The sequence below is a fragment of the Haliotis cracherodii genome, unplaced genomic scaffold (genome assembly GCF_022045235.1).
Source record: "Haliotis cracherodii isolate W230 unplaced genomic scaffold, xgHalCrac1.p SCAF_2, whole genome shotgun sequence".
NCBI lineage: Eukaryota > Metazoa > Mollusca > Gastropoda > Lepetellida > Haliotidae > Haliotis > Haliotis cracherodii.
Genome location: NW_027266275.1, coordinates 50,945,022 through 50,968,255, shown reverse-complemented (window position 1 = coordinate 50,968,255; position 23,234 = coordinate 50,945,022). Strand labels below are relative to the sequence as shown.

The following is a 23,234-nucleotide window of genomic DNA, read 5'->3' as shown; positions in this document are numbered from 1 at the left end:
TGAAACCAACGAGGGCTACAGCAGAGGACATGGAAAGAACGGAGACAAAGACTTCATCAGGCAATACGACCGAAGAGAACTTGAAAGATTCTGCGGTCAACCCAACTAGTCAGCAAGTAGATCTACCAGAGACAGACAACTTACAGAAGACAAGTAGAGGAAGAATAGTGGTGCCACCTGCAAAGTACAAAGACTATGTTACATAGACATTAACAGAACATTTCCTAGTCAGTGCCACAGTGTGAATCTGTTTTCAGTGTTTTATTATTATAAGAGACTTCACAGGGCCTTTTCCAATCAAGGCCAATTTCTTTCTTTTCAGGGGAAATGACATTACACTGAACTTTTGCAGAACTTTACTATACAGGCAGTGGCTTTAACAGATACATCGCAAAGTAGTGATGTAATCCGTCCATTTTGTTAACTTTTGTTTTTCTTTAAATGCTCTTTTACATGTTTGCTAAAGTTTTGGTAATAACCAGCTTATTCAAAAGTCAGAAAGGAAAGGGATGTGATGTATTTCAGTGAATTCCCACTTTTCATTACAACCATTCAGTTGAGTTTGCCTGTGCAACTTTTGAGGGATCCTAGAATGAGCACATGGCTGAATAAACTTAGTCAGATGAGCTCTCCTGTTGAGTCTTGATTACCAATACATGACAATGTTTAGTATTTTAACCAACTCGTTTCCCGTAGAACAACCGAGGCACGTGATAAAAAGGACTTCAGTTGTCTGCATGGTGCATGTGCTCTTTCTCTCGCCCGCCATTCGTTTTATATCGGATGTCTTTCAGGTATTTCTTGCATTTAGACGGTTCACGAATTAGTTAAAACACTCCTCATCGGTTTTGGTTTAAAATGTAAAACCTCGAGCTCGAAACTGTCTCGGTGTCGTGCTATAATACAACAGATAGTTGGAGACGTTATCTATATATGTTCACTTCTTCCTCCATAAATATATCGGGTCAAGGGCTGTACAGTTGTCTATATAATGCCCCGCAATGCGGCGTGCAAAGTTGCCTATTCAGGTGTGCCTGGACCATATGATCGTTGGTTCGAACCTCAGATTCACCCTGAATATGATCGTGTCAGCCTGATACCGTACTTGAAGGTTTGATGGTAAACATACACGGCATGCCGTGTCGCGCTTCACTCTCAGATATATATATCTGACACGCCGAGTAACTGAAATCACTCGTGCCATATGTTATACTTGTGTCCTTCTCACAGAATGTAGTTACATGTATTTAATGCATGCACACAATTTGAAAACGTGTGTTTATTCCATTCGAGTGGACCCGTGAAGATCCGGGGTAGAATAGGTCTTCAGCAACCCACGCTTGCCGTGAAAGGCGACTATGCTTGTCGTAAGAAGCGACTAACGGTATCGGGTGGTCAGGCTCGCTGACTTGGTTGATGCATGTCATTGATCCCAATTGCATGGATCGATGCTTATGATATTAATCACTGGATTGTCTGGTCCAGACTCGTCATATTGCTGGAATATTGCTGAGTGCGGCGTTAAACAACAAACAACCAAACAAACAAACAAATCCAAGTACAATGATGAAAACAGCTAGGTACTCAATAAAATACCCCAGCAAAATCTCTATCCCATTTTGTCTAACTTTGTTATCATACCAGGACGATCTCCCCGGCTGGATATATGTAAACAAAGCATAATGTAGCTCTACTGAAACCAAACATACTTTTATCCAACAGAATAGTAAAAATATGTTCTCTGTATCGAACATCAATGACATATCTTACCAGTGAATATTTTTATCAAAAGTATTCCTCCCGAATACCTTCCGAACATGGACCTTTGTGGCTGGTAAACAAAAACTGCCACTAAAGTAATATTCTTTTGACTATGTTTCAAATACAATTTTCAGATACAAAAGAAACAAAGCCAATGTCGGACAGTTTGTTGGTTATATCTTGTATATTCCTTGCAATGTAAGATATGCTTTTGCATAACCTTCGACCTTGACGGCAGCACCCGCTCCTGATCCACAGTTGACGATGTTCCACTTGAGTCGCGATCTGCGAATGGAGCCGATTGCGACAACTCATCACCTTGCAGAGTAGAAGCTGGCATGTCCTCAATGACGAGGCTGTCATTCTTATAATAGCACCTCTTGTTCTCAGATCTCAGCAAAGTCAGTTTCTCAGGCTGTCGCTTATGACGAATAATTGCAAGAAACCGAGCAAAAACAATTAAAATCGTGAAAATAGCAAAAAGTATCCTATATCGTACTGATATTGATGTCCTCAATGACGAGGCTGTCATTCTTATAACAGCACCTCTTATTCTCAGATCTCAGCAAAGTCAGTTTCTCAGGCTGTCGCTTCTAGCGAATAATTGCAAGAAACCGAGCAAAAACAATTAAAATCGTGAAAATAGCAAAAAGTATCCTATATTTCCAATCAAACTTTGTTTATAAGAATATATTACATTAAGGGGCGATATGTACGATATTAACCCTTAATGTAAAAAAAATAATTTTTACATTAAGGGTTGCGGGTTGTTACTCTTAATGTAAATCTATTTACATGAAGAGTTAACGCGTAACCCTTAATGTAAACATTTTTACATTAAGAGTAATTTTTACATTAAGGGTTGTTACAAACCATACAGAGGAACAATGCGTCCTGACAGATATATTCACGATTAGTGGTGAATGTATGTGAGCGTGTGTGCGTGCGTCATGAAAGTATATTCTAGTGTGCTGGAAACCCGTTAGATAAGAAAGAACTGCTTTGTTTGTTGTTTAACGCCGCAATCATCAATGTTCCAGCTCTATGACGACAGTCTGTAAATAATCCAGTCAGGACCAGACGGTCCAGTGATTGATATTACGAACATCATCTACACAATTGGGATACGATGGCAACCAAGCATTTGTACTTGTATTTAGTTCGTTCCTATGTCTGACGTGTAGTTACATGCCGAGATTGGTTCGGGTGTAGACATTAAAAGTGATGGAGCTATAATTGATTTGTTGCGATCACTATTAAAACATGTTGTATGTGTTTGTTTCAGTGCCATGAATTATATGAAATTGTGACACATTAATTCCAACAGACTAGTCCATGGTAACCCGATGCACGTGAGTTGATGGGTCCCACGTCACAATACGCTGTATTGCAAGATTCCAGTCTCGTGTTCGGCTATCTCCGTCAAGCCAACGCCCCCCTTTGTCCCGTGTAGTACAATGTGTCAGTCTGTGGTTGATTCCCATATAGTACAATGTGTCTGTCTGTGGTTGACTCCCGTGAAGTACAACGTGTCAGTCTGTGGTTGACTCCCGTGTAGTATTATATGTCAGTCAGTCTCTCTCTCTCTGTGTCTCTCTCTGAGACCCATTGAGAGAGAGAGAGAGAGAGAGAGAGACTGGCGACGCCGTGGGAAACGTTATTCGGAAGCTTGTGGGGTGGTCTTGAGGCCACACGCCATACCTCATTTGGCACGTCGCCGCAACCACGAGTTTCAGCATGAAAACGCCCGTGCCCACACTGCGAGAGCAACAAGAGACTTCCTCCAGCAGAATGACATCAGAACCGTGCAGTGGCCTGCCCTCAGTCCCGATTTAAATCCCATTGAGGGACGAGGTTAAAAAACGGCGGAATGACGTCCGACCAAGGCCGACAACTGCAGCTGAACTGCGTCAGGCGTTCCTCAGAGTGTGGGCTCAAGTGCCTATGGCCTTCATCAACCGCCTCATCCATTCCATGTATTGACGTTGACCAGCAGTCATCAATGCATATGGCGGACACACGAGATACTGACTTGTGATGCCATTTTCTCATAGACTAGTGTTGTGTTTGACTTCAAGAACATTTGACACTTTAATTTCAAACTTGATGATCAGTTTTGCCAAGTTTCACCTTTCTAATATGTCTCAAAGTATGTTTACAGTGTTTTGACAAATAAGGTTTCTCATATATCTATCGTCCACATGTGTCCCGATAAAGCGTAGTATACCTTTCTAATTCACACTTGCCTCCTTGTTAAGAAATACATATACAAATTAGCACCGAAAAGTCATTGATAGCAAAGTTGTATAATATAATAATCAAATTCATGAACAATTTGAAAAAAATGATGGTATGTCCTGGTGTCCTACTGCTCCAGCTTGTCCTTCTTCCATAGCACATCATACGGCCAACTCAAGAATTGATTTGTGTCGAGTTTCTTGCCTCCAATAATTGGCTCGTATGCAGAATAATTCCAATTTGATAATAAATCTACCAGATTTTTACCATTGATGTCTGATTTCATGAGGACCCATTCCATTAGAATTGCTGGAACTTCGATCTCCTTGAAAAATCTGCCAGCACCAGTGAGAGCATAATATTCATACTCTTGTATGTCCATTTTTAAAACTGCTTTCTTGAATGGAAGGTATGGTAATGTATCATCAAGTGTTATAGTGTAAGAATTAGCTGGTTCATCGCAAGGTGATATGGAGGGAGACCCAGACGAAGCAATAACGCTTGTCCCCCCAAGATTGTCTGAAATAGGCTTGAAATTCACGAAAGAATGATCTGCGCCTAGAGGATTGAACACAATTGTCATCCTGTCTGTAAATCCCCCCTTTTGGATGGACTTACAAAGTCGCTGGACGTTCTCTATGAGCGGATCCACGGATACCACCTTCCTCCCGAACTTAGCCACAGACAGGGAGAAGGCGCCAACATGGGATCCTAGGTCCATGAAACCAAGCTCGGGGTCTTTTTTCAGTTCTGACAAAATAAGCTTGATGTTGTTAGATTCCCATACTCCATTATATTTTAATTCTTTGGACACCCACTTGTCAACCGCTAAATCATGTATATGGATTGGCGTCTCTCCTGATGGCGTCTTTAAGGGAACACAGTCAACGTGAACAGTCCACGTGCAGAACTCAGGAAGTTGCTGGATGTGACTGCCATTGAATCTGTACACTTTAGTTTTACCAAGACTAGCACGAGCGTTGCTATGTATATTCTTTGGAGATTTGCGCGGACTTTGACTGTACTTCGAGGATTCAAACATGCTCTTATCAATCATCGAATATGAAAAGTAGGGTAGGGTGACGTGCTCAAAGATCAACATGATGGCGGCACCGATGGTGACCAGAGACAACTGACGCAAGTATGACATTGTTGGTTTAAGGCGATTTCGTCTGAGGTTTCAAGAGCAAATCTGAAACATAGATAAGAAAAACATTCACACCAAATTGCTTTAGATGTCGCTCATGTAGGGTTTGATTGTTTTATTTTTCTTAACGTCGCCCTCGGAAATATTTGAGCTATATGACATCGGCCTGTAAATAATCGAATCTGCAGTAGCCAGTAATTTATATTAAGTCCGACGCTCCATGCTGTCGGGGTACAATGACAATTAGGTTCAATCAACCATGTCATCGACCCTGACCATGTTTACGGTTGCGTTTACGCATTAAACGACGGATCTCGTATCCTTACTTTTTACCGTAATAATTTTATTGGGGACGTCGTAACTTTTACAAAAAAGTATTGTTTTACTTAGTGATTTTCTTTGACTGGAACATCTCAAAATTGCTTTTTATTTATTATTATTTTATATGCACAACATTTAACTGCATAATATACACTCACGATAATCAATTATTGGCATTCCTAATTCAAAAGGGCACATATTTGGCGTAAATCTCAACCAACAAGATGACCGACAAAACCCTTCTTTTTGTACAATGGAATACAACGATGCGACTTTTCCTGGATGACCACACAATCCAGCCGTGTGGTGTCCTATTGTGACGTCATTTCTAAGACTTGGATGGTGGATTAGGTTATGGTGTGACAACCAAAGATATAGTATACTCTCAAAAGACCGCCAAACGGTTAATGATAAGCCTATTTTGTTATGTTCGTTGTCACTCCAATAATCAAAATCCACCATCCAAATTAATCCTTATACTTTTAAGTACAATCTTCACAAAAAATAAGATTTTGTATACAAGTAATATGTAGCTGACAACTAATAAAAATGCAAGTGTTTCAGTTTTAACCATTCAACGGCCATAGTAACTAAATTTTCTTAGAACCTATAGCATTGTGGTTGGGGTTCCATAACACATACATATCAATCGCAATCGGACAATGTCTACAATTTAACCATCAGAGGCCTCCATTATCTTTTTTTTCCGATAGCAACGGAAATGAGGCTTCCTTGTAGAGTATCGTAACGTACATCTTTGTACTACAGTAACTTGATCGGTTAAAGGAATGAGGACTCATGACCCCTTATATAAAACCTGCATACAGCAGCCAGGTGGTTGTTGTAGAGGGGGAACCTCACCATTATTAGTCACGTGCACATCCAGGCAATGTGTAACGATCAATTGAACCTGTGAAGTTTCATGACTGTCGCTAAGTATTATTTCACGGTGATAACCCTAAATGTAAAAAAAATAAATTATCTGTGACTTTAACTCTTATTGAAAAAATAAATTACAATAAGTATTGATCCGTAACCTTTTATGTAAACATTGTTACTTGAAGGGTTATTCTGCAATGTAAAATAAGGGTTGTCACAAAGCAGAAGAAATGAGGTCGACTGCAGCCAGAATATTCCAGATATGTCAAAGAGCACAATTTCCAGCCTTTGGTGTCGACACAAAATGTATATAAAACGTCAAAGTCAGAAAATAACCAGTCTCGATTACCAGACAAAGCAAATTAAATTTTGTGTAAAAGGATCATGTGAAATCATGGTGAAAAGTATAAATGAATCACTGAAAATCTAAAAGTTAAACGAGACTTACCTGTAAGTTGGAAGGTTGACTGTGGCTCTATCAGCTACTCTTTAGTAATGGAGAGATTACACGAGATTGAAATGCGCATGCGAGAGTCAAATTTTAAAGTACGAGTGTGTATCAGAACATATTACTTATACCCAGAAAAAAGGGGGGGGGGGGATGTAATCCCTATATTACTAAAGACCACAGTCAACCTTCAACTTACAGGTAAGTCTCGTTTAATAACGTAAACATCATAACTCACACATAAGAATTGTGTACACTGACTTAAAAGTACATTGCATTGGCTGACAAGTCCTGCTACCTTTTCCAACCTGCAATATTTACTCATTCACAGTGTCTAACACTGCCGGTTCACAGACCTCTGTCCTCTACAATAGGCTTGTGATAGAATGTGGCAAATGTTCTCTCTGATGACCAATTAGCCTTTTCCAAAATGTTTGAAATGGGTACAGATGCACACCTCGCTGCAGAGGTGGAGGCAGCACGAACACTATGGGCTTTAAATACCTGAATGTCCACACCAGACTTATGAAGTCCGAGTTTTATCCATCTCGCCAGTGTGTCTCTTGACTGCATTGTGAGGCCTAATGTAAGTTATAAAGAGTTGTGTAACCGATCCTCTGATGCTCTCAGTTCTGCTGAGGTAACACTTCAAAGTGTTCAGTGGGCAAAGTGACTCGTCATGAGAATAGGCCCTGACTTCAACTGGTTCAGGTAATCTACCTGGATTAGACTGCTTGACTAGTTTGTCAATATGAAATGTAAACAAAGTATCATCCTGACTCCTTGCCATAAGACCTATATCTAACAAGTGTAAGGTCTTACCTCTCTGGGCAGGCACTAATGAAGGCAACATTACTAACTTGATAGCCAAAAAGTTTAAAGATAAATCTTTCAGCGGTGTAAGCTTCTGAACAAAACGCAAAACATCTGTCATACTCCACATCTCTGTATAACATTGTTTTGGTGGCACCATCTCGAAAATACCCTTCAGAAACCGACACACTGCAAGGTGTGATCCACAAGGTCTGTTGTCCAATTCAATAAATGTTGATAACGCACATCGTGCTGTGTGGATAGAACTGTAACAAAGTTTTTGGTTCAATAAACACATAAAAAAGTCCAACACCTGCCCTAGATGTTGTCCAGGAAATCAAATTTCTTTTTACAACAAAAGAGTCTCCATTTCCGGATATATGTAGCGTACTGCTTCCTGGTGCCGGGACGCCACGAACTGAGGATGACACTGGTTGCGTCTGAAGAAATGCCTCTTAGCTCTTTTGACCATGACAAACTGAAAGCATCTCCAGCTTTGGCTTCAGGCTCCGGCAGCCAACTGACAAAACGTGGAAGCTTTGTGTTTAAACGCGAAGCAAACATATCTATGGCTGGATTCACACCGAATTTTCTGAAACACCGTTATGTCCAAATACCACTCAGTTTGCTCAGAAAAATTTCTTGATGCCCTGTCAGCTTCAACATTTGTCAGTTCCGGCACATGAGCCACTGTCAACCACACTCTATGTTCTATACACCAAAACCAAATTTCCCTTGTAAGATCATTATAAACCTTTTATGTTTTCCTTCAAAGGACTCAGTCAGGGAGAAAGTTTGAAGGTCTAGACAGACAGCTTTCATTTCCAAAGCATTCATATGGAGCTGCTTCTCCTGGAGTGGCCAACGCCCTCCTACAGACTTCTTGTAGTTTACAAGCCCCCCATCCTAATAGACTAGCATCAGTTTTTATTTCCATATCTGGCTCGGAGGAAGTTGTAATGTGTTTCTCAGCACCCATGGCATTGTCCTTCCACCATTTTATTTCCTGCTTTGCTTCATCTGATAATACCATCATCGTATCAAAGTCACCATAATTATCTTGAAGTGTCTCTGTTTTTTCCCTGTCTAATTGTCTGTAACGCAGTGGTCCGAAATTGACAGCATGGAATGTGCTTACATATAGACCTAGTAACTGAGCCACTCTCCTTACAGAGCATTGTTGCTGAGTCAATACTAAATTGCTTTAAGTTTTGATAACCTGAGCTTTGTCATCTGGTAAAGCCACTGTCATTTTTATGAGTCAATGTGGAAAACGAGAAATTTTATCCTAGTGGATGGTTCTAAAACAGATTTCTCAATTTTAACTGTAAAGCTAAGTGAACTGAAGGCTCTTGACATTTCACATACTGAAACTGAACAGTCTTCTTTTTCTGTTGCTTGAGTGAAAGAATCATCAATATATCCGAGGCATTAATTACCTTGACACCTGAGATAGGAATAGACTGGTTTCAGTATCTTAGTGAATACACGAGGGGCACAAGCTAAGCCATTCGGCATACATGTAAATCTGAGATATGTTTTGTTTGCAACAGGGAAATCAACTGAGTAGTAGGCATTTGTCAAATCTACGGATGCCCCGAGACATTAGAAGTGATCATATCCAACACATTCTGCAAGCTTTCCATTTTAAAAAGGTGATATTGAGCATATTCATTGAGCTGTTTCAAATTTGATATTAGTCTGTATTTTCCACTACTCTTCTTTCTAATAAAAATATTTGAAACTGATCAGCAGTCTCCTCTGCCGGTTCAATAACATTTGAACGTTTGAGTAAGATTTGAATTTCGTCACTAATGATAGTACTTTCCTGTAAATCTAATTTGATGAGGTTCAAACAATTGTTTTGGCTTTTCTATAAAGAAAAACAATTCTGAGACCCTCTATGACATTCAATATAAAAGGATCCTTTGTTAGTTTCTCCACTCGTGTGAACATGAAGATAATCGACCAGCCATAAAATCAACATTTGAGCAGTCATACATAGTAAGGTACTCACATACCTGGCTATCATCTGTTGTCTGTGTACAGCCATCTATTGCTTGGTCTACTTCTCTTTTTTCGGAGAACTTGTTCCAGCGGCCTCTGCCGTTCATTTAAAAAGGTGTACCATGGAAGTATCTGCCTCTGCCTCTCGCCCAACTATTACCACCATATGGATAGGGTTGATATCTATACCAACCACGGCCTCTTCTATGTCCATAGCTCGCAGCCTTGTGGCCAAGTCGAGTTGACATAGCTTTCAAGTCTTTCAAGTGTTTGGCCACACCCTCCCTGAATACATAATCTTGTGGGGTCACGTGGGGTCACGTGGGGTACACAGTGCATGATAATGATCATTCAACTGTGGTTTTATCAGTTCCTTCCTTCTGAGGTATATTTCTCTATGGATATAAGCCGACATCCTGAGTCATTCAACTTGGAAACAATATCTCTGAACAAAGTGGCTGGCACCTCTTGCTTGTGAGCAATTAAACTGTTCAGTGTATTTGTCACCGCTATGGTCGATTTTTAGTTTCTGTGCGATGACAGGGTCATCCAACTTGGTAGTGAATACATGATTAACAAATTCAGTTCAGTTTGGGGTCAGTTGGGTCCCCATCAGCCGTAGTAATCGGCAGAGTGTATCTGATGAGTTTTACAACCCGAAAGGATAGGCCCTGATTTCGTCATGGCCATGCACGACTTCCTCCCCACTGAGTAGTTCTGTTGCTATGTCAACAGTAGATTTTGCAGTATGTGCCTGACTTGGCGGAATATAATAATCATCCTCATAATTATATAAAAGTCTGATCGTCGTCGTGAGCGTAATCTTGTGTAAGGGTGTCAATTCTGCCTTCAAAATCAGACATCATCTTTTCCATGTGTCGTTCATCTTGCGTCAATGAGGGCGAATGAGGGCGAAGAGGGGAAGTATGATCTGCTTGGGAAGTGACAGAAGCCGTCGATGTTGCTGGTTTAGGGGATTTAGTGGCATTTTGTTTCCCTTTAGAGGACTTAGACACACCCACGTCGACAGGACGGGGACTTTTCAACACGACCTCAATTTGTTTTGACATGTGGAAAGTTTCGAGCTTATTATCCGCTTACTCAGTAGCAAGTGTATAATAATAACTGAACTCTGTCAAGATACTATGACAGTACAGTGTAATTATACAATGTTTGATAGCAGATGAGTTGAAAATTGTCCCAACTCTAAGATGCGTCTGCACTCACTAAAAAAGCGGTTTGCACTGAGTCGCGCATGCGCATTACAATCTCATGGAATCTCGAACACTACGTGATTAACTTCTTTGAGTGGCATTTAGAAGTTGGAGTGATGAAGTAAGACGAGTTCTATGGATGAACAACTTCTTTATTACAATTAGTGCGACGTTTCGGTGTAGATCCTAACACCTTTATCAAGCAAGTGATGGATAGGGCTAAACAACATAGGTATATATACACTTATTAACATCTAAGTTGTTACAGTGACTAGTTGATGGACACAGAGAGGTGATTAAGCTAATTGGAAGCCAGTGGATGACTAATGAACACAGAGTATACAAGCAGAGTAAACAAGCAGACTGATGGAGATGATGGAAGCCACTGTATTAATTGGATGGACAAAGGGATTTAGCAATTAGGTGATGGTAAACAGGCGGGATGTAATAGCCTTGGTCTCTGTTCATTGCTGGCTGGATCCTTTTGATGTAGATGGCTTCTAGGAGTTTCCTGATTTTGTAGTCTGATTGGTTGTTGGCCGGATCTTGATGTTGTTCCACTGGATGTTGTGATGGGGGTGGGTTTGGGTGTGGTCGGAGATGGCTGATTTTGAGTCATTTTTTTTGTACTGAGGCCTTGTGTTGTTTTATTCTAATGGGTAGGGGCCTGGATGTTTCTCCTACATAGGAGTCGCCACAGTCACATTATATGTGATATACGGCTCCAGCTGGGTCTTCTTTCTTAGATGTAGGGGGCTTGCCATTGGCGCTGAGGATGTTCTGGATTGTCCTGCCTCTCTGGAATACTGTATCAATGTTGGCGTGGTGTTTGAGCAGTCTGCGGATCTGGTGGCTGACTGTTCCTATGTAGGGAAGACTGATGACAAACGGGGCTGTCTGTTGTCGTGGAGGCCGCTCTCTAGGGCTGAGGATGCTGTTGATTGTTTGTTCAACTAGGCTGGTAGGGTAATTGTTGAAGTTAGTGAATACATGGCGGAGGTGGTTGAGTTCAGTTTTTAGCTGTTGTGGCGTGGAACAGATGTTGACAGCACGCCGGGCTAAGGTGGCGATGATTCCTCTCTTGATTTGTGGTGGGTGGTTAGAGGAATTGTGCAGATACTGATCCGTATGGGTGGGTTTACGGTAGACACTGGTTTGTAGTTTGTTATCGGGATCTTTCTGTACTCTTACATCTAGGAATGGTAGTTGTCTCTCAGCTTCTTCTTCCATAGTGAACTGCATCCTGGGGTGTTGGGCATTCAGGTTGTTGAGGAGGGTCTTGGGGTCATGGTCAGGTTGGAGAATAACAAAAGTGTCGTCGACTCTCCTAAACCAGCAGAGGGGGGTGATAGGTGATCTATGGAGGGCGGTTTCTTCTAGGTCCGTCATGTAGATTTCTGTGATGATAGGGGACAGCGGGGAACCCATGGGAAGTCCATGTGTCTGTTGGTAGATCTTGTCTTGCCAGGTGAAGTAGGTGGAGGTAATGCAAGAGGTTATAAGTTTGATGATGCTGTCTATAGATAGATGGGTGTCAAGGTCCGGGTATACTGCTTCAATTCTTCTTCTGAGGATGGATAGGGCTTCGTCTCTGGGTACATTTGTGAAGAGATCTACCACATCATAGTTGACGAGTGTGCCTGGCTCGGTGATGGTGCTTATCTTTCTGCAGAATTCTGTGGAGTCAGTGATGAATGATTTAGCAGTTTTCCCCAGAGGGGCAAGAAGGCGGGCTAGGTACTGGGCAGTGTTGTAATGGACAGTTTTTCTTGAGCAGACTAGGAGGCGGACTTTGACTGGCTGTTTGTGGACCTTGATGGTGGCTCTGGCGTAGGGTGGCTTGGGGTGAGGGACAGTCATCTTCTTGTGGAGGGTTGGGCCAATTTCATTCTTTTCTCGGAGCTCTTATATTTAATTCAATATCATAGATACAAATATGAAATTTTGGAGCTTGATAGTCATATGTTGGCGTTGTACACAGGCATTAAAAAATGTTCATTGTCATGCCACTTAAGACCACAAGGTTGCGTTGAACGCACTATTTCGTGTGACCGCCCCGGGCAGCAATCACGGCTCTGCATCTCCTGCGGAATTCTGCGCCATTCTGCTTGTAACGAGTTGGTCAGTTGTGGGAGTGTGGAAGTGTTCTGACGTTGACGTCACGTCTCTGAACTCACGTAGTCCAGTTTCTCAAATTCCAAGGTTGTAAGGTATGACACCAACACAAGCGTCGGTGTCGATGGATCTGTTGCAAAACAGGGACGATAACATTCATTGAGTTTATTGAGAGTGGTTCAACGACGGAAAGGTCAGGACTCAGTGATGGCCTTGGCATGACTTATATGTTTTGCTGTCGGAGGAATTGGGTCACATTCCTGTCACGATGAGCATGTGCATTATCATCTTGAAAAATGAAACTTGCCCATCACTTTGTGCAAATGGCACTATGAGTGGGGCATACCATTTTGGACCCACCCCCAAAACGATCATGCAGTAAGACGTTAACGACAATAAAACGTTCATTGGAACGTCTCCAAACTCGATTCCTTCGGCCATGGAAGTAGCGAGTGAACTTCGATTCGTCAGTAAACGTGACATTAGCCCCACGTCGAGTATGACGTTCACTACCCTACTGACTCTGATTCAAATGACGTGCAGGAAGTTGTCTCATGACACGTGGACGCCGTGCAAGCGAGTGGCATCTTCTCACCGTCTGGGCACGTACTCATACACCAGCTGACTGTTGCAACCGGTCCCTTGACCGGTCCATCCGAAAGACAGTTGGCAGCCGATATATTAACGCCATCGTTCTGACAAATTTGTCCTGGGCTGGAGTTGTTGCCCTTGGGCGTCCAGAGCGGCATCCATCATCTACGTTATGTGTTTGGTGGTATCGGGCCCACAATCTGCTGATGAAAGACTGACGTGTGCCCATCTGCAACATGCCTATTGCACGTGAACGTTCAGCATGTTGCAAACGTCGCATGATCAATGCTGTTGCTTCCTTAATGGTTATATTTGTTTAATAAAGTGCCTTTGAGCGTGTGGTTCCAAGAAAACAATATGTGTCTGCTCACAACCGAATCTGAGTGACAATGGTCAATCTGGCATACCGCCTCTTTCACGTACTGTCCGGGGTCACGTGCTTCGTGACTGTCACAATGTTGTGTTTGGAGCATGATTTCTTCGGACATGGTCTTGCGAAATGCATCACTTACTTCATTGTCAGACATTGGTGTGTTTTCCTGAAGTTTCACCTCAAAACAAAATGGCCCCATATTATTTTTGCATGGTATATTATAACTTTTAGAGAAGAATCATATTATAACATCTACTAGAGAATCGTAGTGAGTAAACTGACCCAGATTTTCATAACCTTAAATAACTATAGAGATAAAAGAGAACCCTACCATAATAACCATGTCCCCTTGAATTTTGTATGCTAGATTTTACACCAAAATCTTTTTCCATGCACATGTACCTTTTCAATAACATCCAAATGTTCCAGGCCCCGCATATCGGATCCATACAACTGAATCCGGCTTTTTTTTAATCTAAAATCTAAAAGTAAACATCACATGTAATATTGTCACAAACTCTAAGACATTTTAATATATTCACTAAATTTGTTTTGGCAATGCAATTTGACGTGTATTATTTGACCAAGTTTATCTTCTTGTTTGTAGTTGAACGCCACATTTATCGTCTTGTAAAATATACGTTTTTATAAAATGAAACATCTTCGGGGTTTTCCTTTATAATGCCATTTTTTCTGTTATTGATAAGTCACCAACGTATTTTTTAAAAACTACAACTTGTCCATATTTTGTCCATGTTTACAGTATGAGTACAACGTTGAGTACAGTGATTTATTCTGTACTGAACTGATGGGTGACCCAACAGAAATAACTGTGGCAGCGCAATGATGTGGAGGGTTTCTCCTAAACCTGCCCACAATTGACGTTGACGTCTGTGTAATTGAGTCAGAATCGGCCCGCAGTATGGCCGTCGTGCTTGAAGGTGAGCAGTTCTTAGACGGTTTCGAACAGTTTGCGCACTCGGTCTACCCCTTAACAGTTCATTTCTGGTTGATGTGGCCGACTAAAATCGGTTACAGAGGTGACGTAAAACAATCTGGCGATCCTCTGCATGTGACGTCACACGTGGCCGACCTGGCCGAGGGCGATCAGCGGTGGTACCCGTTTGCTGTAGATGCGCCTGTAAATCATAAACAGTCCGTCGACTACAACCCATCGTCCTTGCGACTTCAGCTACGGACGTTCCCGTCTGCAACATGCCGATGACACCTTCACGTTGAACATTTGAAAGGCGTGGCATGACAAATGGCCGTAAAGACTTTTGTTTTCTTGTGTTTTTCTTTTTTTGTTAATGACTGCTAACAAGTATGGCTTAAAACACGTGCGGTATTATGGCCACGTGACCAGTTGCACGTCAAAACCACTTTTGGCACTATAGTGCTGTGCACATGATTTTGATCGATTCACCTGCACAGAAATGGGTGTTATCTGAAGACAATACGTGGCCATTACTGTTTAAATACACAATAAGAGCCCACAATGAATACTGGTCAAAATGTTAAAATTTTAGGATTGTGAAGTTTTTAATTTGGTTCAGTATATTTCGCAAATGGCGACTGAGCAATAGCGCCATATCGCAATATCGCTTTGTCGCCGTATCGCCATTTCGACGTATCGCGTTACCATATCCAATGTGGTATCGTGTTATCGTCACCTCGTGTCGTGCTATCCCCATGTCGTGTCGTGCTATCCCCATGTCGTGTCGTGCTATCTCCATTTCGTGTCGTGCTATCCCCATGTCGTGTCGTGTCGTGCTATCCCCATGTCGTGTCGTGTCGTGCTATCCCCATGTCGTGTCGTGCTATCCCCATGTCGTGTCGTGCTATCTCCATGTCGTGTCGTGCTATCCCCATGTCGTGTCGTGTCGTGCTATCCCCATGTCGTGTCGTGTCGTGCTATCCCCATGTCGTGTCGTGCTATCCCCATGTCGTGTCGTGCTATCTCCATGTCGTGTCGTGCTATCCCCATGTCGTGTCGTGTCGTGCTATCCCCATGTCGTGTCGTGCTATCCCCATGTCGTATCGTGTCGTGCTATCCCCATGTCGTGTCGTGTCGTGCTATCTCCATGTCGTGTCGTGCTATCCCCATGTCGTGTCGTGCTATCTCCATGTCGTGTCGTGCTATCTCCATGTCGTGTCGTGCTATCCCCATGTTGTGTCGTGCTATCCCCATGTCGTGTCGTGCTATCCCCATGTCGTGTCGTGCTTTCCCCATGTCGTGTCGTGCTATCCCCATGTCGTGTCGTGCTATCTCCATGTCGTGTCGTGCTATCCCCATGTCGTGCTATCCCCATGTCGTGTCGTGTCGTGCTATCCCCATGTCGTGTCGTGCTATCCCCATGTCGTGTCGTGCTATCTCCATGTCGTGTCGTGCTATCCCCATGTCGTGTCGTGCTATCCCCATGTCGTGTCGTGCTATCTCCATGTCGTGTCGTGCTATCTCCATGTCGTGTCATGCTATCTCCATGTCGTGTCGTGCTATCCCCATGTCGTGTCGTGCTATCTCCATGTCGTGTCGTGCTTTCTCCATGTCGTGTCGTGCTATCGCCATATCGTTGCGTTTTATTACTATTTCACGTTTGGCTACATCGTATGATATCGCTACGTATACTATTGCTTTGTCACGATATAGCGTGGATATCTCTAATCAACCACCATAATGAATCGTTTCGCGTACGTGCTTCTGTGTTACCCGAGACACTTGCAAACATAAAGATACAAAATAAATGAGTAGATGACCCCTTCTGTCTTCCTTACGTATCTCATTAACTATCCCTAAACGCACGTGTAGTCAAGAGGTCCTCTGCAGTGTCGACACATTTCAACATGCGCCATAGTTGTTGTTTTTTACATTAAACTATATTTGGTGATTTGAGGGAACAAGCCTATTCACTCAATATGTCCTATCGCTGTAGTAGCGAATAGAATGTGTGAACACATATACATGTGTTGAAATATAATGACAAAATGATTACTGGTTTCTGTGTCTAACTGAGGTATTGTTATTGCCTGGCTCATATAACATACACTGTGTATTGATGATAACGTGTTTTCATAATTATGCATACACTTAGTGTCCAACTGATCACCGTCGTCGCGTTTCCACATTGTCGCGCTTTTATTTATTACAGCATATTTTCCATATTTTAACAAAGTGCGATAACGCAAAAGCGTCCGAAGATAAGTCTGTGGTTTAGGGGGTTGTCGGGTATTCGACGACGGTTGATCTAGGCAAAAGAGATAGCATGAATAAGTGAGTTTGGTTTAACGCCGCTTTGAAGAGTATTTCAGATATTTCACAGCCTATCAGATTGGAGTCGGATGAAGGGCCGAGGTAATGCGTGTCCTAGACTTATCCACTTGGTGAACCCCATAATCTTGGTATAGTACTGGGATTCGAACTCACAGTTATAGCTTTCTGATACGCCTAGTGGACGCATCTCTAAACAGCCGTGTTCCCATTACGTTAAGCCTGGATAGTAGGCCTAGGGTCCCGATATTCATAACTACACACAGCAGATGCTTGGATGTTGCCTTATTTCAAACGTTACTGTATCTGCGAAATAAGAATATACTTACTCAATTAGCGTATATAGAATTGAATTATATCTAATGTGATATTTCTGTAAATTGGAAATGTTGAAACTCTTCAGATAGTAGAATAAATAAATAAATAAATGAATAACAGCATGCATGTATGCGTATCGTCTTGCGTCGTTGTATCGCTTGTCTCGTTGCTCGGAATGTTCGGTGACTTTTGTTCCCCAAATACAGCAGTCCCGATAGGATCTGTATGTCTAAATTATTTGAACCGGAGAACCTGTTTCTAGTTGATACTCACAGTGGGCATAGATAACTAAACACGTAACTCAGATATGAAACAGTAACTTACTTTCTGTGATACTGTGGTCCTAAAGCAAGTGAAGTCCAAAGCAGCAGATCTAGCGAGACGATGTTTGCCAGTGACAAGTACCTGTAACAGCTGTTACCTTAAATTGTACAGCAAACTGCATTTAAAGTGTTATTGCTGACAGGACGCTGTTACCAGCTACAGAAAATCGTAGCTATAGAAATATGGATACCAACGACACGTGAAACCAAGTAGTCAATATTCCATTGTTGTTGAAGTTGATCAAGTGGTTAGCGGTAGCTCATCTGAATGGCTGTGAGCAGGGCATACGTGTCTTTTGGGGTTTCAGTATTTAGAACATTTCTGGTTTTTGTATTGCTATTTTTCTATTTTTGTGTGCATATGTTCATTCAAGTAGCAAGTGAGCATTTGATTCTGGTTGATTACAAGATGACCATACCTTGTTATAGTGTGTTTTGGTGACAGGGTCTGGGGCACCTTAAACAATTCTTTCATGTTAGTATGAGTGGGGCTTTCTGCGGATTTTGGATTGAATTTTGTACAGCCATCTGTCGATGTGACTTGCGTCACATAAGGCAAGATAATATTTCATTGTTGTCGAGTCTTTCCACAATTCATCAATACACCATTGGGTTATGTCGTATGCACATGTGCCATATACACATTCATTAGATTAAATGTATTCCCGAAGTGAATGTGTACTCCCAGTCCCACTACTACAAACCATCAACACACTAAATCTCCCCCAACGGGGCAATCCTCATAGACAACGAAATACAAGCACTCAAAACAGCCCTCTCAGACAGAATCAGACCCTCCAAACTTAAAGAATTCATCTCAGCTGCTCTACTCTGCGAATAAACACTTAAAAACTCCACTCCATCACACACACACTAAGGATGAACTGCGTATTTCGTTCGCTTCATTGAGATATGAATCGTATAACCGATGTGCAAACTGTACGAACCGAAAGAAAAAATCACTGTCAATCCTTATAATTTGATTCGACAATGAAAACATGTGTTATCAACAAAAGTTTAATAGATAAAACGATTATATAAATAAAAAGCAGACAAATATGACGAGATTGGTAAACATTCCAGGCGTAGGAATATATAATGTGGCATGACGTGAACCAGGTGATTGGGGGTACTTTTCCAGTATAAGCATGCCTATCATGTGGATGTCAAGGCCGAAATAAATTAATAGTTAGAGTCTACATGGCAGACGGAACGCATTTTATTTTTAACATTTTATTGTTTTCTTATCGAACGACTTAAGGCATCTGTGTACAACTGCTGTCGAAGGGTGCGATTCACATGCATCATGCGTGTTCGGTATCATGCGTGTTCAGTAGGGCTACGTGTACGGAGTAGGAACACACATATGAGCGATATTTCTATTTCTAGGAACTTTGAGGCAATAGCATAATGTAAGGCGGTATATTTTGTAGTCAGGCGGGAGAGGATGAAAATCTATTAATTAATTTTGTGTGGCGACTATGGTGTCGTGTAAAAATATCGGACAATCTCATTTTAGCCGAATGCTACAAATTGGTCTTTGAGAATTTTGTTTTAATGATTATGCCAGTCGTGTATAATATTGCCCCATGGAGGAAATCACTGGCCTCTGATTATTTCTGTAACTGACAGTGCAGCCCCGAATAGCTGCAATGCTGCTGATGTGGCTTTAAAGGGGCACTGATCTAACGCAATTCCCCGGGACTGGTTGTTGCCTTTGTTATTGTTTTTTCCCAGTGAGTACCCGGATGTATAGCAGAAATCTAGACTAGTTCGCGACCTCTGCTGCGCCATTCGTAAGCGCATTAGTCACTTTTATGGGTAGTAATAAGGGCGTATGGTCACATTGATCAACAAAATGAAATACAGTTTTCGAGATAATAAGGAAATGTAGGTATCTTTGTGGGTAGCATCGGTAATGGTGACGAAGTTTTGATAAGTCACTTGCTTGGTAATTTTGCGATTTTCGTTTACTCTATTTTCACTTGCAACACAAAGTAAATATTTCATCTGAGCATTCCTTTTTTTATAGTGTGTATATTTTTTTACTGCCAAAATATGTAACATTTTAAAATTTATTAAACGCCTAAATATTCAGTTAGTTTACAAAGTGACTGAAAAACATTTCCATCTGTATAAATTATTATGATAACGAATTCCAAACATTTTGATGTTTAATGTCATCACCAAGAGACTGAAAATTTAACGTTGAAAAGTACATTTCTTTGTTGTTTGGCTTCTAATCATACATAATAATCTGGTGTGATGCTTGTAGGCCCGTTTGATCATCTTAATCAATCTGGACAGATTTTTTAGTCAAAATGACTGAAATATTTACACATTTTATAAATTGACTGAGAGAATCAATCACATTTTACACATTGACGGTAATATATACACGCTTACAAAGGAAAAGACCTTTGAAAACAACGTCTATCGGCATTGAAGAATTTCCCAACCAAGACGTAGAGAAACAAGGACGAATCGGTTCAATGCTACAGCAAATGAAGAAAAACAAAATGCAAATACCATAATTACAACCTACCAAATTTATGTGTATAAATTTTAGGCAGCTTCCTTGTTCGAGGAATGTATCCGTGAATATCCACACAAAGGAACAATATTCCACTCGTCTGCAGCTGTACAAAGAAACTTATTCGATGTCACGTGTCTCTGTAGCAATCAAATATTTTAAAAGATATATATCGTTTCGGGATATTATAACCCATGTTCATTTCTCAACTGATCATTTGGATTGTTTCAGGTGTTCAAATCTCAAGGGTCGGCTGAGAGAGCCCACGTGACAACTATTTTCATAACGTCCACGGTTCCTAAAAAATCCATTGAGTGATAGATAACGATGACCAATCAATCAACGTATTATCAGTTAACCCTTTGAACAAAGTAATTTGTTTTTACATCGGCACTTCACGCCATGATATAAGTGTATTCCCTTTGTTTTAGTAAACCTACACATGTAGACACTCACTTTTGACATATCCACTGTGCAAGATAACAGTGATTAATCAATCAACGTATTTTCTTTTAATCCTTTGATGACCTGGAACGATCCGTTGATTTTCAAAAAAAATGTAAATCAACTGATCATTCACCTCTTGCTGGTCTGCCACGTGCATATTACATAACACACATTTCACCACACTTCAAACCTGGATTTAGATTGAATAATTACCCCAGACACCATAAATGCCAAATGGGAACCTTTGTCAGGTAATCTAAGTGGTGCTACCACTAATTGTACCTGTAATAAATTCATTAACTGAGCATCAAGTGAATGACGACAAATACACAAGTGTAGGGTTATACGAGAAAACGTGGATGGTTACATCCCATTAGTAAGACATCCCATTAGTGAGACACCCATTGTAAGACAATGGAGTAGGTGGGATTAATTTATCAAACACAGCCAGTCTACCCACTTAACAATGGTCACAGCCCATGATTAGCAGATTAATTAATATGAGTAGGCCAGTAATTCTGTTTGAATATTCTCAGGAAATAAATGAGTTTATCATGGCAGGTCTGCAGCAGGTTGAGTTCATTACCAGTCAAAGAGGTACTCTCCAGGTCCCCTTTCAGGGATATCTCCACTACAAGAACAAAGTAAGACAAACTGGTACTCACTGGCGATGTACCGTTAAGACCTGCGTTGGCAAATGTACAACAGTTGGAAATTTTGTCAGAAATTTCACTGTACACAACCACCCACCAGAAGACAACAGCAGAATCCAGTTCCTTGGCAGCTTAAGGAAGAGAGCAAGAGAAGAACCAACCACTCCTATGCCAGCCCTCTACAACGACGAGGTCTTGAGACATGATCCGGAGGCCTTCAGCTCAGTCGGCAGCGCCATGTACAGACACCGCACACACCATCCCGAAACTCCCTAAAACCAGAGCTGAAGTCGACATTGCAGCACTCTAGAGAGACACCTATGATGGTGAGCGGTTTCTGCTTTTTGCCGACGGTGAAGAAGACAAGATGCTGGTATTTGCAACTGATGATCAGCTTAGAGTCCTCCTGTCAGCTTCCATTGTCTACACGGATGGTACTTTCTCCGCCTGCCCAGATCTTTGGAATCAGCTTTACATACTGCATGCACGGAAAGGAAGCATTACCTATCCCCTAGTCTACGCATTGATGCCTGATCGTCGGAATACAACTTACCAACGCCTCTTTGCTCAGTTGAAGGTCCACATCCAACATCTACTGAACCAACCATTCAACCCAGAAACATTCCAGGTGGACTTTGAAGTTGCTGCCATTAGAGCCCTCCGGACAGAGTTTCAAGGTTCAGACATCAAGGGGTGTTTCTTCCACTTTAACCAGGCGATTTGGCGGAAAACACAGGAGCTTGGTCTTGCTGTTGGATACAGAGATAACCCCCTTGTGGAACAGTGGATCCGACGAGCTGCTGCCTTGCCTCTTCAACAGGTTCAGGATGCATGGATTGACTCCATGAACCAGTCTCCCGATGTACCGAATGCTGACGAATTCAACGACTACATAGTCACAAACTGGGTGGATTATGACGCCAGATTCCCTCTTTCATTGTGGAACCATCACCAGACATTCGGCCCAAGTACCAACAACAACCTGGAGGGTTTCCACAGTCGCCTCAATGCATCACTGAATCATCGTCATCCTAATCTCTACATGTTCATCGAGATCATCAAGAAGATTGAGAAATCTGAGAAGACCAAGCTATCTCAGTTAGACCTAGGTGCAGCTCCACCAGCAAGAAAGCATGTGTACAAGGAGATTGACAGTCGACTTTCCAAACTGAAGGATCAGCTATCCCATGGTGTCAAGACACCACTCCAGTTCTTGGATGCTGTTGGCAAACTTCTGAAGATGGATTAAGGTTGTGTCAGTGTGACAACCTCGATGTGAACTGTGATGTGAACTGTGAAATTAACTTTAACTGAACTCTAAGTGGCGAATATTTTAAAACAATGGATTTAAGGGATGGATGAATTAAAATGTTGAATGAAATAAAGTAAAAGAGGGTATCAAGCATCTTGAGTCATTTCTTTTGTCTATAATAAGACAAGTCCATTTTCATGATAGGGGTTAATTACCTGATTAACATGTGAAACCAGGTATGACATTTTTGTTTTAAGGTGTCTCACAACTGGGCTGTCTTACTAATGGGAGGAGACCACGTGGATGACAACAAGGGAGTAGTAATCGAATTATCGACGCAATCCGAAATCCCAAAATGCTTTCACTGCATGGATACTTTTTTAGCATTAATTTATAACCATCTGGGGTATTTCCAAATGACGACATCCGATGAGCTCCGCCGTTCTTTTTGTCTGTTTGTTTAGGCTGAAGAAATTAATTAACATGTGCCTTTTGTCGAAATCTTTATAGATCACGGTTAACCAATCAGTGTT

The 23,234-nt window shown here is 41.6% G+C and overlaps 3 protein-coding genes and 2 pseudogenes across 3 annotated transcripts; 1 reads left to right on the top strand and 4 right to left on the bottom strand.

Moving 5' to 3' along the window:
* Positions 1 to 3,592: 3,592 nt before the first annotated feature.
* LOC139469226 (uncharacterized) lies at positions 3,593 to 17,905 on the bottom strand. The gene is made up of 2 exons (XM_071251363.1): positions 17,818 to 17,905; positions 3,593 to 5,191 (listed from the first exon to the last, which is right to left on the bottom strand). The coding sequence occupies exon 2, from the start codon at positions 5,147 to 5,149 to the stop codon at positions 4,127 to 4,129; it is 1,023 nt and encodes a 340-aa protein (XP_071107464.1). The 5' UTR covers positions 5,150 to 5,191; positions 17,818 to 17,905; the 3' UTR covers positions 3,593 to 4,126.
* LOC139467658 (uncharacterized) lies at positions 7,210 to 7,737 on the bottom strand (annotated as a pseudogene).
* On the bottom strand, positions 7,926 to 10,684 carry LOC139467657 (uncharacterized; annotated as a pseudogene).
* LOC139467656 (uncharacterized) lies at positions 11,534 to 12,688 on the bottom strand. Its single transcript, XM_071249178.1, has one exon. The coding sequence runs from the start codon at positions 12,686 to 12,688 to the stop codon at positions 11,534 to 11,536; it is 1,155 nt and encodes a 384-aa protein (XP_071105279.1).
* A 3,911-nt stretch (positions 17,906 to 21,816) lies between the features above and the next one.
* Positions 21,817 to 22,698, top strand: LOC139467655 (uncharacterized). Its single transcript, XM_071249177.1, has one exon. The coding sequence runs from the start codon at positions 21,817 to 21,819 to the stop codon at positions 22,696 to 22,698; it is 882 nt and encodes a 293-aa protein (XP_071105278.1).
* The last annotated feature ends 536 nt before the right edge of the window (positions 22,699 to 23,234 follow it).

Coding starts and splice junctions, on each gene's coding strand:
- LOC139469226 (XM_071251363.1), bottom strand. CDS start 5,149: ATGTCATACTTGCGTCAGTTGTCTCTGGTCACCATCGGTGCCGCCATC.
- LOC139467656 (XM_071249178.1), bottom strand. CDS start 12,688: ATGACTGTCCCTCACCCCAAGCCACCCTACGCCAGAGCCACCATCAAG.
- LOC139467655 (XM_071249177.1), top strand. CDS start 21,817: ATGCTGGTATTTGCAACTGATGATCAGCTTAGAGTCCTCCTGTCAGCT.